This window comes from Hylobates moloch, unplaced genomic scaffold (assembly GCF_009828535.3).
Source record: "Hylobates moloch isolate HMO894 unplaced genomic scaffold, HMol_V3 SCAFFOLD_11, whole genome shotgun sequence".
In the NCBI taxonomy this organism is placed as follows: Eukaryota; Metazoa; Chordata; class Mammalia; order Primates; family Hylobatidae; genus Hylobates; species Hylobates moloch.
In genome coordinates this window covers 102,570,716-102,588,540 of record NW_026652286.1, presented here as the reverse complement: position 1 = coordinate 102,588,540, position 17,825 = coordinate 102,570,716, and the positions used below count along the sequence as shown (strand labels likewise).

Sequence of the window (17,825 nt, the reverse complement as noted above, 5' to 3'; positions counted from 1 at the left end):
TTTAGCTTATGGTAAAGGGCAGGCTGGTCACTTACTTCACAGTATCCTTACAGTAAAAATCGATCAATATCTCAGTAGTCTTACAGCATTTATTGTCTTGTCAAACGATTTGGTGAACTATTGGGAATACACAGCTAGGCTGAGATAGAATCTGTACCAGCTGTGATTTAGATACAATGACATTTTTTTTCCTAGAGTCCAAATAAGCTCTAGGAAAGCTCTAGAGTCAGATAAGCTCTGTTATCTGAGCTTGACTTGTTTCTTATTTCCCTTTGTCTGATTTGTAGGTAAATACAGTAGTGAGTGGTGCACTGGATCGGCTACATTATGAAAAAGATCCTTGTGTGAAATACGACATTGGACGAAAGCTGTGGATCTACCTGCATCGTGACCGGAGTGAAGAAGAGTTTGGTGTGTGAGGCCTCTGGGCACTGTGTCCGACCAAACTGGGGATACTTTCTGACTTTCTACCCCAATTCCATTATTCTTTTCATTGGCATATAGGTGGACAAGATGGTACAGGCAGGATTCAGTCCACCGGCAAGGTGTTGGTTTTTAACAACACCCCTCTTTTTAGTTTGCTAAGGTTAAACTCCGGCTGAAGCTTGCCCCTCTTGTTCACAGAGCGGATTCACCAAGCACAAGCAGCTGCAGCTAAAGCCAGAAAAGCCCTTCAGCAAAAACCCAAGCCCCCATCCAAGGTGGTAAGTGACCTCAGGAGAGTGTCTGCCTTAGGGATTCTGGGATGGAGGCAACTAAGAGTAGCTGCTCGGCTTTCACTTAGTGTGGGGCATCAGGAGCTGTAGGGGTGTCCCTTCCTTTAGGGGGATCTTCACGACACCAGGTGAGTTTCTTTGTCTTCCGTTCTAGAAGTCCAGTAGCAAGGAGAGCTCCATAAAGGTCCTTAGCAGTGGCCCTTCTGAGCAGAGTCAGATGAGCCTCAGTGACTCCAGTATGCCACCCACCCCGGTCACACCTGTAACCCCCACCACACCAGCATTGCCCGCCATTCCCATCTCCCCTCCACCTATATCGGCGGTGAACAAAAGCGGCCCTTCCACAGTCTCAGAACCAGCTAAGTCTAGCTCAGGGTAAGTTCTTCCTTTTCTTCAGCTTTTTCATTCTAGAGTCCTTTTGTATGCATGTCCTAAGTTTTTGTTTTTTGTCTTTCCTCAATGTTCCTCATAGTGTTCTTCTGGTGTCTTCACCAACAATGCCACATCTGGGAACAGTGCTTTCCCCAGCTTCCAGCCAGACTACACCCAGTTCTCAGGCTGCTGCCCGGGTGGTGAGCCACTCTGGCTCTGCTGGACTGTCTCAGGTGCGAGTGGTGGCCCAGCCTAGCCTTCCTGCTGTTCCCCAGCAGTCGGCAGGGCCAGCACAGACACTGCCACAGATGCCAGCAGGACCGCAGATCCGGGTTCCAGCCACTGCCACACAGACCAAAGTAGTGCCGCAGGTAAACAGGGAAGCTGGGTCACTGGGAAGCAGGGATGCAGACCCAGAGGTGGGCTGATGAGTCAGATGGGCAGTGTCTGGGTAAGGATCTGGGAGCCATACATTGTTGCTACTGGTGATGACATTCATCAGAATAAGCCACTTAATGTTCAGAGCTGTGTAAGCATTTTTAGATAGTGTATATGTGTTGGGAATCAGATCTCCAGAGCAGTCTAGTGGTTTCCCCAGGACCCTGACATCAGGATCTCTGTAGAGGCGGGTTGTAAATTCGGACCTTGTCAGTCTACATCTCAGCCTCTAGTCTTAGCTATGCCGTGAACTAGTTGTGTGAGTTTAGAGAAGATTTGTATCCTCTTTATCTCAGTTTCCTTTGCTATAAAAGGGGTAAGATAGTATTTGTCCTCAATGTGTAGGAATAAAATGAGATGTTAATTGTAAAATTCTGAAAATGAAGATATACACTAATGAGACATTTACAGTGTCCATTTTAGAGAGTGGTGTGCCTTAAGTACTGTGGGATTAGAAGCTCTTTGAGAGGAATGCTTCCTGGGGTGATGAGGGAGACTCTTGGTTAGAGTGCTGGTCTGCATCTTAGAGTCTAATTAAGCTCTCGGCCTCATGCCCTGAACTAGACAGTAATGGCCGCTGTGCCAGTCAAAGCGCAGACTACGGCAGCCACTGTGCAGCGGCCTGGACCTGGGCAGACAGGGCTCACGGTGACAAGTCTCCCTGCCACAGCCAGCCCTGTGAGTAAGCCAGCCACGAGTTCTCCTGGGACCTCTGCTCCCAGTGCCTCCACGGCTGCCGTCATTCAAAACATCACAGGACAGAACATCATCAAGCAGGTAGGTGGGGCTCTTTCCAGGTGGATCTCAATCCTTCATCCTGGAGCAGGGACCACTGGAGCTGGAGGTTCTTGGCCAGACTGCATGCCCATGGGAAGAAGATTGGTCATCTTCGACTCTCAGCTTATACTTAGGCGTGAGTTCCCACCAAAGGCAGTGCAGCCTTTATAGATGCTGAAGAGATTTCCTCTGTTTCATTCCATTTAATTCAGCATTTAGTAGTCGAGTTTCTGGATTTAGAATAGACCGTTCATGAATTTAGTTAAATTCCCATGGCCATATTTTATTGGCTTCTCAGTTTACCACTCGTAAAAGTAGAATTTGCTTCTACTTTCTTGGTTGTGAATATAAAAGAATAATCATCGAACTTCAAAGAACTGTAAGCAGTATAGCAGCTAATACTGATAGGAGTGCCTCCTGTGTGCCTGCACCGCATTAAGCATTTTTTGCTTGTTAAATAGTCTAATCTTCTTAGCTCTGTGGTGTAGGCACTCTTATTATTTACAGATGGAGAAATGGAACCACATAACGATAAAGTAATGTTTTTTTTCTTTGTTGTTCAACGAACATTAAGCTAGACACTGTCCTAAGTATTGGAGATTTAATGGTACATTAAACAGACTTAAGTCCTTGCCCTCGCGGAACGTGTATTCTCATAGAGCTAAGAGACAAGTACCTCAGTGTGAGTAATAAATGCTATGCTAATCGGTAGACAGGCTCAGGGGTGGAGAGCAGTAGTGTGTTATTTTAGCTGCAGTGATTGGAGAAGGCCTCTCTGGGGAGGTGACATTTGAAAGAGATGAAAGAAAGAGCGCGCCATGAAGTGATGATTGGGAGATAAAACATTTGAGGCCCAGGAATGGCAAGTGCAGATGTTTCGTGTCAGGAATATGATTGAGGAACGAGAGGAGAATCATTGTGGCTGGAGTGTAGGGAGCAAGTGTGAGGGTGTTAGAGGACGAGGGTGGGAGAGGTTGCCAGTAGTTAGATTATGTGGGACTTTGAAGTTAATTTAAATGTGAGGGGAGCCACTGGAAGATGGTGAGCAAGGGTGACTTGATCTGGTTTACATTTAAAGAAACATCCAGCTGCTGGGTAGAATGAACAGTGGGGGACAAGAATGGAAATGGGGAACCCCTGTAGGAGGCAGTGGCAGTCGTCCAGGTGAGAGGCAAGGCTGCTGTAGATTGGAGTGACCGTTCATCAGAGGTGGAGGGGAGTAGTGGGGTCTGGATGTGGTTGAAGGGGGAGCCAGTGCAGTTTGCTGGTGGCTTGTGTGGGGGTCTGAGAGGAAGAAGGTGAGAATTACCCCATCCATGGCTTTGGCTTGGGTGCTTGGATAGATGGTGGCATCATTTATTGAGGCAGAAGAAAATTGAGGTGTGGAGACTGCAAGACAGAGAAAAGTGTGGTCGGGAAGGTGTGAGATGAGACTCGGTGGATCAGGATAACGCATGGGCTTCACTGGGCCAGTGGATTGGTGGCTTTTGGGGAATGGGTTCAAAAGAGAAGGTAAGGTGAGGAAGTGGAGACAGTGAGTATGATCGGCCTCTGTACTCGTGGGTTGTACATCCTCAGATTCAGCTAACCATGGATTATTTGCAAAAAACCCCAGTAAAAAATAACAATACAATAAAAAATAATACAGATTAAAAAACCAATACAGTATAGAAGCTGTTTACACAGGATTTACAATGTATTAGATATTATAGGTAATCTAGAGATGATTTTAACTACACGGGAGGATGTTTGTTGGTTTTATGGAGATAGTGCATTTTGTGTAAGGGACTTGAGCATCTGTGGATGTTAGTATCTACCTGGGGGCATCCTGGAACCAGTCTCTCGCACATACCAAGGGGTGATTATATAGGTAGTTTTTAGAGGAATTTTGCTTCTGAAGAGAGCAGAGAACTGGAGTTGAATGTGGAGTGGAGTAGGTGGAGGGAGGTGTAGAGTTAGCCAGGATTGGTTGTTTTTTAGGATGGGAAGTATTACAGCATGTTTGCATTCTGATGGCCGTAGTCCAGTAGAAGGAAGAAGATAGATCACGCCACAGAGAAAGTCCCTGAGTAAGGCTAATAGGCCTGCATCTGTTACACATGAGGGAACTGGCCTTAGGAGGTGGGAAGCCAGGCTCAGTTGTACACCTGTAGTCCCAGCTACTCAGGAGACTGAGGCAGGAGGAACATTTAAGCCCAGGAGTTCCAGGCTGGAGTGAGCTCTGATTGTACCACTGCATTCCAGCCTAGTGACATAGCAAGACCCTGTCTCAAAAAGTCCTTTTCTAGGTTATAGATGTGTACAGAGATATTGATCAGTAAAATAGCAGATCTTGGATTTACTTTAATATATTCTAATTCCTCCCTCCCCCACCACAGTGGGGAGGGATAGCTAAAACAAAGTATTAATTTTTGAAGCTGGGTGAAAAGATATAAGGGTTTGTTATACTGTTCTCTACTTCTGTGAATGTTTGCAAAATAAAAAAAAGAAAATACAAAACATCTACCCATGAAACAGAAGTTTGTCTAGTTGTATTTTGTAAATGGTTTACTATTGTGAATCCCTCATCAGTGCTGCTTCTCCCCATCCAGGTGGCAATCACTGGGCAGCTTGGTGTGAAGCCCCAAACAGGCAACAGCATTCCACTCACAGCCACTAACTTCCGCATCCAGGGTAAGGATGTATTGCGTCTGCCACCCTCTTCCATCACCACAGATGCCAAGGGCCAGACGGTTCTGCGAATCACTCCGGACATGATGGCCACATTGGCCAAGTCCCAGGTTACCACAGTCAAATTGACCCAGGACCTCTTCGGGACAGGAGGCAACACTACAGGCAAAGGCATCTCTGCCACCTTACACGTCACTTCCAATCCAGTCCATGCAGCTGATAGCCCTGCCAAGGCCAGTTCAGCCAGTGCCCCTTCATCCACTCCAGGTACCACTGTGGTCAAAGTGACTCCTGACCTCAAGCCAACAGAAGCCTCAAGTTCGGCTTTTCGCTTGATGCCAGCTCTTGGCGTGAGTGTGGCTGACCAGAAGGGAAAAAGCACAGTGGCCTCTTCAGAAGCAAAACCAGCTGCCACGATCCGCATTGTGCAGGGACTGGGAGTGATACCTCCCAAAGCAGGCCAGACCATCACCGTTGCAACCCACGCCAAGCAAGGGGCCTCGGTAGCCAGCGGGTCTGGAACTGTCCATACTTCAGCGGTGTCCTTGCCCAGTATGAATGCTGCTGTGTCCAAGACTGTAGCTGTGGCTTCTGGGGCTGCAAGCACCCCCATCAGCATCGGCACAGGAGCCCCCACCGTGCGGCAGGTCCCTGTCAGCACCACGGTTGTGTCTACGTCCCAGGCTGTGAGTAACTAGTGGTAAAGCATAGGCCTTCTTTTTAGAACATTTACTCAAGCCTCAACTGCCCATTACGCGAGAAACTCTCTGAAAACTAGGAAACTTCTTTTTAGGAGTGGAAATTAGAGGCCCTAAATATCACCTCATGTACCCGAAATAGATTTATTTACTGACTTGTTTTCCTTTGAAACACAGTTTATCAAAGTGTAGTACATGCATACATTGTTTTCAAATGGTAAAGAACAGTGCAGACAAAATAAAACTTGACCATGTTCCAGTTCTCCCTTCATGAAGACTAATTGCTGTGGGTAGTTCGGCATTTATCCTTCTAGTCCTTTTCTTGAGCATTTTCATACATGTACACGTAGTTTAAAAAACACCCATGAGAGACTTTATATATTCTGTGATTTGCTCTATTTGTTTGTTTATTTTTGAGATGGAGTTTCGCTCTTGTTGCCCAGGCTGGAGTGCGATGGCACGATCTCGGCTCACTGCAACTCCGCCTCCTGGGTTCAAGCGATTCTCCTGCCTCAGCCTCCCGAGTAGCTGGGATTAACAGGCATGTGTCATCACACCTGGCTTATTTTGTATTTTTAGTAGAGACAGGGTTTCTCCATGCTGGTCGCAATAATCCTGACCTCAGGTGATCCACCCGCCTCGGCCTGCCAAAGTGCTGGGATTACAGGTGTGAGTCACCGCCCCCGGCTGCTTTATTTATTTTTTAGAAATGTCTTGATCGTTCTAGGCCATACACAGATATTGACTGGCATCTTTTCAATGGTATAGTAACCGGTAGAAGGGGCTCTGCTAAAGGATGCATTTCTACTGTTAGGCAGTGGCGAGTGTTTCTGGGCTTATGTGTGAACATTTCTGAAGCGGAGAGTGCTAGCGCGAGCCTTGGGGGTTGAGATATTCCAGCGGCGCCGCCTGAAAGGCCACATCCACATGTGCCCCTATCAGCAAGCCTCCTGTTTCCCCTAGACCTTAACCAGTGCTGATACTACGTCTTTTTAACCTCGCATACGTGTCTTACTGGTGAAAAGGGGGTTCTTTTTTGATTTCATTTCACTGCTATGAGTGAAGTTGAGTATCCATTCATTTGGAGATTGGCATGTGCTCCCTGGTGAGTAAATCTTTGCCACTTTTCTTTTGAGGTATTTGGCATTTTCATATTGTTTGAGGTGGCTTTTTATAACATCCAGAAGATACGGAATCTGTGGATGTGAATTCTTTATATACATAGAAAATATTTTTTTCCAGTCATCTTTTAACCTTATTATATGGAGTCTTTTGCTCTACAGGTCTTTATAATTGTATCTAATTAGATCTGTCAGCATTTCCTTTAATGGTTTCTAGGTTTCGTGTCTATGTCTTCCTTACCCCAGGATTATAAAATGTTAACCTTTATTTTCTTTTTTTTTATTATTATTATACTTTAGGTTTTAGGGTACATGTGCACAATGTGCAGGTTTGTTACATATGTATCCATGTGCCATGTTGATTTCCTGCACCCATTAACTCGTCATTTAGCATTAGGTATATCTCCTAATGCTGTCCCTCCCCCCGCCCCCAACCCCACAACAGTCCCCGGAGTGTGATGTTCCCCTTCCTGTGTCCATGAGTTCTCATTGTTCAATTCCCACCTATGAGTGAGAACATGCAGTGTTTGGTTTTTTGTCCTTGTGATAGTTTACTAAGAATGATGTTTTCCAGTTTCATCCATGTCCCTACAAAGGACATGAACTCATCTTTTTTATGGCTGGATAGTATTCCATGGTGTATATGTGCCACATTTTCTTAATCCAGTCTATCGTTGTTGGACATTTGGGTTGGTTCCAACTCTTTGCTATTGTGAATAGTGCCGCAATAAACATACATGTGCATGTGTCTTTATAGCAGCATGATTTATAGTCCTTTGGGTATATACCCAGTAATGGGATGGCTGGGTCAAATGGTATTTCTAGTTCTAGATCCCTGAGGAATCGCCACACTGACTTCCACAATGGTTGAACTAGTTTACAGTCCCACCAACAGTGTAAAAGTGTTCCTATTTCTCCACATCCTCTCCAGCACCTGTTGTTTCCTGATTTTTTAATGATGGCCATTCTAACTGGTGTGAGATGGTATCTCACTGTGGTTTTGATTTGCAGTTCTCTGATGGCCAGTGATGATGAGCATTTCTTCATGTGTTTTTTGGCTGCATAAATGTCTTCTTTTGAGAAGTGTCTGTTCATGTCCTTTGCCCACTTTTTGATGGGGTTGTTTGTTTTTTTCTTGTAAATTTGTTTGAGTTCATTATAGATTCTGGATATTAGCCCTTTGTCAGATGAGTAGGTTGCAAAAATTTTCTCCCATTTTGTAGGTTGCCTGTTCACTCTGATGATAGTTTCTTTTGCTGTGCAGAAGCTCTTTAGTTTAATTAGATCCCATTTGTCAATTTTGGCTTTCGTTGCCATTGCTTTTGGTGTTTTAGACATGAAGTCCTTGCCCACGCCTATGTCCTGAATGGTAATGCCTAGGTTTTCTTGTAGGATTTTAATGGTTTTAGGTCTAACATTTAAGTCTTTAATCCATCTTGAATTAATTTTTGTATAAGGTGTAAGGAAGGGATCCAATTTCAGCTTTCTACATATGGCTAGCCAGTTTTCCCAGCACCATTTATTAAATAGGGAATCCTTTCCCCATTTCTTGTTTTTGTCAGGTTTGTCAAAGATCAGATAGTTGTAGATATGCGGCATCATTTCTGAGGGCTCTATTCTGTTCCATTGATCTATGTCTCTGTTGTGTTACCAGTACCATGCTGTTTTGGTTAACCTTTATTTTCGTAAAATACCTTGAGTTTTTTTAAAAAGTATAATTGTTAATGCATTTGAAATACATTTTTGTGAATAGGATGAAGTAGAAATCTCACTTCCTAGTTTTCAAACTTGCCAAAATAATCAGCTATTGCTTCCCCCACTAGCTTGAAAGGCTACATTTATCATAAACCAAATCCCCATATCCCCACACAGGTGTCTGTGGATGCATGTGTGTTTACTCTTCAGCCTCTAGGTAAGGAGCATTGTTCAGAAGAGGGGTGTGTGTGGGGGTGTGTATGGACAATATCAAATACAGTTTCGCTTTACTGAACAAGCTATGTAGGGAAACTTTCATAAATTGGGATAAAAGCCAGAGCAATGAAGAAGGATATAAACATAAGTCAAATGAATACCCAAAACAGAAAATCTTCACATAGTGTGGTTAAAAAAGAAATAATTGGTCAGGCGCAGTGTCTCACGCCTGTAATTCCCAGCACTTTGGGAGGCCGAGGTGGGCGGATCACCTGAGGACAGGAGTTCGAGACCAGCCTGGCCAACATGGTGAAACCGTGTCTCTACCAGAAATACAAAAATTAGCCGGGCGTTGGTGATGGGCACCAGTAATCCCAGCTACTCAGGAGGCTAAGGCAGGAAAATCGTTTGAACCCAGGAGGCGGAAGTTGCAGTGAGCCAAGATCGCACCATTGCACTCCAGCCTGGATGGCAGAGCGAGACTCTGTCTCAGAAAAAAAAAAAAAAAAACGAGTTACTTAGGTTTCTACATCATGGAAGTTGAAATAAGGAAGCGGGGAAACTGCACTCACTTAATCCACTTTTGTTTCTGTTGAATACCTCTAACTGAAATGTTGTATCGAGTGTCATCTGTCCTGTTATAATCAACCTGGGTAGGTGCAACTAGAGAGCATTTGGTGGGGCAGGAAGTATTGATGGTGCTTATTTCCCCATCTAGTCAGCTTTTTAGGTAGTTCCTGAAGGGATCATTCTAGGCAGTGTACTGGTCTGAGATGTTTTAAGCAACAAAGGCATTTTGAGGAAGAAAACAAAACCATAAGTAAATGTATCTGAAGGTACCATCTCAAGGTATTCTGTTGCCTGTTGCCCTCTTTGCATGCTTTTTTAACAGGCTCCAGGCTGTGGGTGAACCCCATGGAGATAGGTGCAGTGACCTGCGGCGCAGTTTTGCAGCTGAATGCCCGTCTCCTTTGTGTTAGCCTGCCTCTGTGGAATGCTGATGCCCTCTCCCAGCATCCTGTCAGCCAGCCCTCTTGAATTTTTTAAAACTCAGATTTAATTTACATAAGATTTTACTGCATAGAAATTTTATTACCAGTCAAGCATTAAAACCAAGGCCATCTGAAAACAGGTAATGCAGTGACCTATCTTAACCATCCTGAAATCCCAAAGACTCTAGGCCTTCTCAGTTTCTAAAAAAATTTTTTCTTAGGCTTTATTAGCTTGGGGGTTGGACTTTTCACTTGATTGAGTTTATTATTAGTGTCCCCTAGCTAACCTCTCTTATCTCCGGGAGAAATGGAAAGCACTGGAGAGCATGGCCTCTCCCTAATCTAGCATGCCCTGCTGTTTGTTCCTCACCAGTGGTCCTGCACTTCAGTGAGTAGTTGTGTGCTTGAAATGTTAACTCTTGAGCTCCTCTGTCCTTCCTCGAATTTATTTCACCAAGTAGTGATTGTGTGCCCAGCACTGTGCCATGTACTGAGGGATACAGAGATAAGCCTCTGTCCTCCAAGGAACTCAGAATCTTGGACTGTGCTAAAGCGAGGACACACCTGCCTTTTGTGATTTAGATACAGGTTTTATCCTGGTGAAAGCAGATAGATCGGGTTGCTGCTGCTTCTGGTAGCATGAAAGAGGATGATAAAAGATCAGATTTCACCTGACTATAGTATATAAGTAGTTTCATTAGGGTTTTCTGGGCCCAAACCTCAGGAGCCTTGAGACCCTGGTGGTTACTGGGGGCTGACAGCATCTGTAGTGCTTGCTCCTCAGTTCCTGATGCCCTGGAGGTGACACTTGCTGGTTTTCCTTACGTCCTGTCTTACAAAACCTGCTTTTTTTTTCTAGGGGAAGTTGCCTACACGGATCACAGTTCCCCTCTCTGTGATCAGCCAGCCAATGAAGGGCAAGAGCGTGGTCACAGCCCCCATCATCAAAGGCAACCTTGGAGCCAAGTAAGTACTATGTCATGGTAAAGGAACCAATTCGTGGGTGGAGGTGGCAGGCAGGGCTTACCAGTCCTTGTCACCGAGTGGCAAAGTGGCTGGTTTTTCTGGGGCCCTCCTTTGATACCTCTCCTTTATTGTGCTCATCAACGGTATTTATTGAGCATCTAGTATTGTTTTAGGTGCAGTGATTAAAATAATGAAAATCCCTGCTGTTCTCCAAGCATACATTGTAAAGTAGAGAAACAATAAAAAAGCAACATGCATGGTGATACATACTGGAGAGAAAAGGGTGTGGGAAGTGCTAGGATGGGGCTCAGCTAGGTGTGAGGGAAGCCTCCCTTTGACATTTGAGCTCTAAACCTAAGCAGTTCAAGGAATGAGGGCCACCTGTGGCCTTGATTAAAACAGGGATAAAGGGCACGATGAAATCAGTCCGCAGTCTCAGGGCAGCTTGTGAGATGTGGCTATTAGGGGGAGGGTTTCTTGCAGAAGTGCACACCTCTCTGGGGCCCTGTCCACTATTCCTGCTGGTCAGGGCCGGGAGTCAAGGGCCATTTTATCCAAAGCACTGGGGGCTTCTGGGATTACTGTCTTCTGCCATGGGAAGTGGAGAAGCTGGAAGAAAGGTGGTCTCAGCAGTTGGTTTCCATTTCAATCTGAAATGCTGGGATTTTCATTGGCACAGACCTCCCTGTTGTCCTTCAATACATGGCCTAAATCTGGGCCAGAGAATATCCACCAATATCGTTATACCTCACCCCTGCTTTCCCTCCACAGCCTCAGTGGGTTGGGCCGCAACATCATCCTCACAACTATGCCAGCGGGCACTAAGCTCATTGCTGGCAATAAGCCTGTTAGTTTCCTCACTGCTCAGCAGTTGCAGCAGCTTCAGCAGCAAGGTCAGGCCACACAGGTAAGGCCCAGGGCAAATTCTTGGCCATATTGGGCTCCTCTCTGATTTCACTGCTGTTCTTAACTGGTGAGCCTACTTGCAGTCCATTGACCTGACCTTCTGTCTTTGCAAACAGGTGCGCATCCAGACTGTCCCTGCATCCCATCTCCAACAGGGAACAGCTTCTGGCTCCTCCAAAGCAGTCTCCACTGTTGTTGTGACTACAGCTCCATCTCCTAAACAGGCACCTGAGCAACAATGATTATGAGAGAGGATGGCTTCCATGAAAGACCATGCCTGGTCTGTCCTGGCTGAGAAGGGAGCAGGGAGGTTGTGTCATTCTTTTAAGCTTGCCTGTTCAAGGCAGCCAGGCGGGGGATGATGGCAACAGTGGCCTGGATTCTGCTGCCATGTGCCATAGTGGAGCACCCTGAGAAAGGTTCACTCCAGAGTTCCAAGGTTCTGCTCTCTACCAATCTAGGAGAATATTCTGTTGAAATTGCAGGAATTACCAGTTATGTCCTACAAGCCAGAGTTCTGAGAGTAAGACCCCCAGGGAAGGCTTACCAGTTGCAGAGTGCACACAGCGAATAAGCTGGTTCTCCATGAGGATTGTATTTTTTGGCTTCTGGTCTTCTCCGTGACTAGTGGTCTGGATAGGATTTTTATGTCCAGAAAATTTTATGTAATTTATTTTTTTAAAGAACCTGTTATACATCTGTATCAAATATAAACTTGGGCTTTAGCCGCCCCTTCCACCAAACTGATGACTTATTCTTTTGACTAGAATGAGAAAATGGCAAGAATCTTAGTAAGGTGGTAGCCAACTTGGTAACTGCATAGTAATCGAGAGGCTGTAAGATGGGAAGACATCTTAGGCAGCGAGGTAGAGTGGGTCCCCTGAAATGGGATTCGCTTGGCACTGCCTGTTAAAGATAGGGGTGTTGGGATCTTGATTGTGGCCCCCCCCAGCTTTACCTGCCCACTTCGTCCTTCTTGGTAAGCCTGTTCACATGGATGTCCAGAGCCAGTGGACAGAGAGGAGGGGACTGACAGCAGAGGTGCTGCTTTTGCAGCACAAACTTTGTTGCAGTTCAGAGAGTATACATTCGGCTCTGCTCCAGAGCAAGAGTTGCAAACCAGGCCGTTGGGGCTGGCCATTTGTTTTTGTAAATAAAGTTTTATTGGAACACAGCCCAGACCCATTTGTGTTTGTATTATCTGTGGCTGCTTTCAGATTCGAAGGCAGAATTGAGTAGTTGACATAGAGACTGGATGGCCTTGAAGCCTGAAGTATTTCCTATATGGCCTTTTAAGTAAAAGTTTTTTTTTTTTTTTTTGCAGCCGGGCGCGGTGTCTCACACCTGTAAATCCCAGCACTTTGGGAGGCCAAGGCGGGCAGATCACGAGGTCAGGAGATCGAGACCATCCTGAACAACATGGTGAAATCCTGTCTCTACTAAACTACAAAAAATTAGCCGGGCATGGTGGTGTGCACCTGTAGTCGCAGCTACTTGGGAGGCTGAGGCAGGGGAATTGCTTGAAGCCGGGAGGTGGAGGTTGCAGTGAGCGGAGATCATGCCACTGCACTCCAGCCTGCAAGACTCCGTCTCAAAAAAAAGTTTTTTGACCCTTGCTCGAGTAGAGATGGTGGAGGACAGTGGGGGTGCAAGGAACAGGGATCTATCTGCCTGGCAGTACCAGTCCCAAAAGAAGCCAGTCTAGATTTGCAGGTCATTTAATCCTGGCTATTTCACGCTTCTCAGCCTCAGCTACAGGCAGAGCTCAGGACAATATTTTAAAATGTAATTAATTCAAGCACTGGTTGTCAGCAATATATGCATCTCTTGTTTTGGGGCAGCAGTGAGTGGTAAAGGCTTTCTGAGTTGCTGGTGCTTCCCTGTTTCTCTTGAAAGTGCCCAAGTTATTAAAAACGTATCTTTAATTTTTGGAGTGTATTGAAGCTCTTGTGCGTTGAAGAGGTGAAGCAGGAGGATGTGGGATGGAGGCAGCCTGGCTTAGTTGTTGGGTGGTTAGGGGGTTGCGGAGAAGCGGAGGAGGGTCTGGGAGGCTGGTTGGCTCTGCAGCTGTTTCACAGACATTTTGTTTAATTCTTAGAGCAATTTTGTAAAATCAGTGTCATCATTCCTCTTTAACCGTTGGAAGACATGAGTCTGAGTTGAAGTTAAAGAGAAGCTTCTGATTCTAAGTCAAGTCTCTCTGTTGCCTTCCTCCGGGCAGGAGGGCTGTGATGTATCCTGGCGAGCCTGGGGGCAATCCAGTCTTAGGAGGTGGGAGGCCTGCATTGCAATTGCAGAGAGCAGAGGTGAATGGGCCTCCCAGGTTGAGCTTGTGATGGGCAAGTAGACTGGCACGGGATGAGGTTGGCAGTGGGGAGAGGTAGGGTGCAGTGCGGGGAAATGGGCCTTTCCACCTGAGAAAGGTGAGTGTGTCTGCGTTTGATAATCCTTTGATATTTGTGTATCTGTTATTTTCAAGAATCACATTTCACATAGAAAGCCATGTGACAGTTTTTAAACAAACAAACAAAAAAAGGTAGAAATTCCAGAGATCTTGTCTTAGGTATTTACTGCCAGCTACAAACAAACCCCTTCTGAATTTACTTAACAAGGAATTTCATAAAAGTAGGTCTGGCATTCAGCCACAGCCCTGCCCACATTCCTGTTAGCTGAGGTCACCTGATTCTGCTTGTCGTTTTTGCACATGCAGATGTGTGCATTCTGGAGAGCAGGGAGTGAGTGTAAAGTTCAGGTTGCTTCAGGATGCTGACACCTCAGGAAGTGTAAATTCGGCACTATCCAGCCTGTGGGTGGAATAGCAATAGCGTAGAATGGAAACTCCCTACTAGAGCTGTTTACGGTGACAGCCCAGGATTTGTGCCACACTTGCTTCCTTCATATGCTGGCTTCAGGTTTCTGATAGATGAATGGCACAGCTATGGGTGAGTGTTTTGTTTTTGTTTTTGAGATGGAGTCTTGCTCGGTTGCCAGGCTGGAGTGCAGTGACACAATCTCGGCTCACTGCAACCTCCGCCTCCCGGGTTCAAGTGATTCTCCTGCCTCAGCCTCCCAAGTAGCTGGGACTACAGGTGCTCGCCACCACACCAAGCTAATTTTTATATTATTAGTAGAGATGGGGTTTCGCCATGTTGGCCAGGATGGTCTCGATCTCTTGACCTCATGATCCACCTGCCTTGGCCTCCAAAAGTGCTGGGATTACAGGCGTGAGCCACTGTGCCTGGCTAGGCCAGCCAGCTTTTCTGAAAGACCTCATGCTCTTACACATTACAAGCGGTTGTGAGAACCAAATGAGATAGGGTGCATTTCAGAATCTGAAAAATACTACGCACGTGGAAAGTATTATTTGGTCTCTAAGGCCCATCAGCTTGGTCCTAACTCACTTTTATCAGTTTGTAGAACTTTTTAAGTTCTCCGTATTTTTTTATGCTTTCATTTTTTAATGTGCTACACTCTCTACCTGGGATATGCTTTTTCTACAGGGCGAGCTCTGCATTTCCCCTCCTCTCCTTTTTCTCATTGTGGTTTGTACTTGCCTCTCAGCACCCATCACACTGGATGTAACTACTGGCATGTTTCTCCTGTTTGACTATAAACTCCTTGCTGGACACATATCTCAGGAGTCCTTACAGCCATTTCAGTGCTGTTGCAAAGTGGATATTTAATAAATATTTGTTGAAGGAAGTTTGTTTTTGAGACAGAGTCTTGCTCTGTCACCCAGGCTGGAGTACAGTGGCATGATCTCGGCTCACTGCAAGCTACCCTACCGGGTTCATGCCATCCTCTTGCCTCAGCCTCCCGAGTAGCTGGGACTACAGGTGCCCGCCACCACACCCGGCTAATTTTTTGTATTTTCAGTAGAGACGGGGTTTCACCATGTTAGCCAGATGGTCTTGATCTTCTGACCCCATGATCTACCTGCCTTGGCCTCCCAAAGTGCTAGGATTACAGGCGCAGTGAAGGAAGTTTTTAAAAAAGAAAAAGAACAGATCCAGAAGCAAGATTAGGGTATCAAGATTTTACATTACTAATTCTGAATTCGTTATCCTTTGCTTTCAGCTATATTAAAATTGAAAGCCTTCCATACCTGACATTTTTCTATCTCGTGTATACAGCTTTTCTATCAGATCTTCTTTTAGGGTGACTTTGAAGAATCAGAACATCAGGGCTCCAACTCTCAGTAGAGCCGGTAACTAGCTTCCTGATTTAAAAAAATCACCTTTGGCCTAATTTTGTCACTTATAAACAGTGGTATTGCAGTACCCTGGTATGATTGGTTATGATATGTTTAACAATAGTTTTAAAATACCAAAGCTTGTGAATAATGTAAGTTAGAATTGTAACTCTAAAGGCACTGTCATTTGCTTACACATTCTAACATACTTCTAATAAGAAAGTACCTGCTTTCTTAAGAGAAAAAGGGATAAGTTACCAAAAGCAGCAAGTTCTTTTGCTGGATTCATATCCTGGATTCATAAATGAGGCCACTTCCATTGTAAAGCTTTTAGCATCTCTTGATTTCTCTTTACACTGAGGCACAAAGGCCTGCTGCTTAGAGGCATTACTTCATTTTTCCTTATGAAGGGTACTATACCAACACAGACTTTATATTATGTTTAAAAATCTCAACTGCAAGATACACAGGATGCTGTAGGCCTGATTTCCTGTTTTAGAACCTCCAGCCTTGTGTTGAATGAGGAGGTGCAAATATATAGACCCTTAAGATCAGACCACAGCAGGCATTCAGGTGGAGGGGATGGACTCCATTCATTCCAGCTGTGCAGTGGGATATCTACACCCTCCACATCTCGGCTCATTCCTCATCTGAGCCACACAAGAGGGCGGTCTGGTAAGTGTCATCTGAATTCAGCTTCTGAATTCCAATGATTTCTCCCCTTCCGTGTGTCTTCATCCGAGTCAAAAGGCTTTAATAGAGAGAGTAAGAGCCAATTAGCCAGAGATTCCCTTAATCCATTACCAAGGATGTGAAGGCATCTACTGGTTCTTAAACTATTTTCTTTATATTTCTATCAAATACTGTGATTACATGTCTTTAAACTAGACTTCTTAGGAAATATCAGTAGATAAAGGGGCGATGGTGGAAACTACTAATGTCATAATTGAGGCCAAGGTCTCCTGCCTGTCTTGGTGTACTGTTTCAGTGGCTGGCCAGGAGAACTACAGAAACTGACTTGAGCTCCCTTCTCTTTGGTCCGTGTGGAACTCTTTTTGGATGAAATAATGGCAAAAACCAGTTACTTTTGCATCAACCTAATATTCTGCTTGGGATCTAGAGAAATGACCTAGAAGAAAAGGTAGAGGCAGCTGAACAGCAAATAGAACTGGTAATACCATTTGCTAAAAGTCACCCTTGCACTGAGAGGCTCTGCCATTTATTAGTGGGGTGACCTTGGTCAAGTTACTCAGCTTTTTGAAGCCTTGTTTTCTCCGCCTGTAAAAAATAACAGTGCATACTTCATAAAGCAGTGAAGATTAAATGGGATAATACAGTTTAGCTGCTTTCCACTGGGCCTGGGGCACAGCAAGTGCATAGGAGTCCATAGCTGTTATCTGTATACCTCTAAGGAGCCTTCAGTGAGGGGTGGAGTGCAGTTTGTCTTAACATTCTGCTCTGGTTTATTTTTTGATTGTCACATCGTCTCTGGGAAGCAGGGAGGGCAGGTCTGGAAATAAGATGATGGGTCCAGAATGAACCCTTTACATGGGGACTGCCATACAGTACTGATTCCCATTTCAGTTTTCCCCACCACACCACAGGCTTAAAACCTGTGAGACCTGCATTTGAAACCTGGGTCCCTCAGGTTACTATGACCCAGACACATCATTAAACTTTGAAAAGCCTCATTCCCCTTGTTTGCAAATAAGGGTAGTGATACCTTCCCCGCATGAGAGTACCTTACACAGAATTTGGCATGTAGTCGGCACTCATTAGACGGTGCAATTTAATCACATCAGTCCTGCTTAGAGTTAGGAGGAAAAGCTTCACAAAAGTCTCAGACATACCAGTAAACAAGAGAATAGTTGATGGCCACGATGCTGAGGGCAGCCAGGTAGTGCCAGCAGAAGCACATGGTGATGAACATGAGGTTGGCCTCATCCTTCTGGTCCCATTCAGGTGTTCCAAAAGGTGGGAACAGCACAAACCCAATCTAGGAGATTACACAGAGAAGTTGGTCTTGTGGTTGATGGTCCTGGGAAGCAATCTAGCCGTCTTCCTGT

General features: G+C 45.3%; 2 protein-coding genes across 10 annotated transcripts in view; one reads left to right on the top strand and one right to left on the bottom strand.

Moving 5' to 3' along the window:
* The window catches only part of NFRKB (nuclear factor related to kappaB binding protein), a 35,747-nt gene extending 20,329 nt beyond the window's left edge, over positions 1-15,418 (top strand). For 4 of the 9 annotated variants that reach the window (XM_032167885.2, XM_032167884.2, XM_032167883.2 and 1 more), the window contains 9 exons: positions 288-411; positions 625-704; positions 871-1,091; positions 1,189-1,459; positions 2,091-2,303; positions 4,895-5,659; positions 10,555-10,661; positions 11,433-11,568; positions 11,684-12,821. In XM_032167885.2, the coding sequence (XP_032023776.1) occupies positions 288-411; positions 625-704; positions 871-1,091; positions 1,189-1,459; positions 2,091-2,303; positions 4,895-5,659; positions 10,555-10,661; positions 11,433-11,568; positions 11,684-11,809 (2,043 nt within the window). In that variant the 3' untranslated portion in view covers positions 11,810-12,821. The other 5 variants (XM_032167886.2, XM_032167881.2, XM_058446914.1 and 2 more) reach the window with 4 other exon arrangements.
* Positions 15,419-16,104: 686 nt separating this feature from the next.
* Positions 16,105-17,825, bottom strand: part of TMEM45B (transmembrane protein 45B) — a 39,331-nt gene continuing 37,610 nt past the window's right edge. Inside the window, exons 5-6 of the mRNA XM_058446917.1 lie at positions 17,610-17,755; positions 16,105-16,510 (exon numbers count right to left, since the gene is read on the bottom strand). Coding sequence (XP_058302900.1) covers positions 16,399-16,510; positions 17,610-17,755 — 258 coding nt within the window. The 3' untranslated portion in view covers positions 16,105-16,398. The remainder of the gene's footprint in view (positions 16,511-17,609; positions 17,756-17,825) is intronic.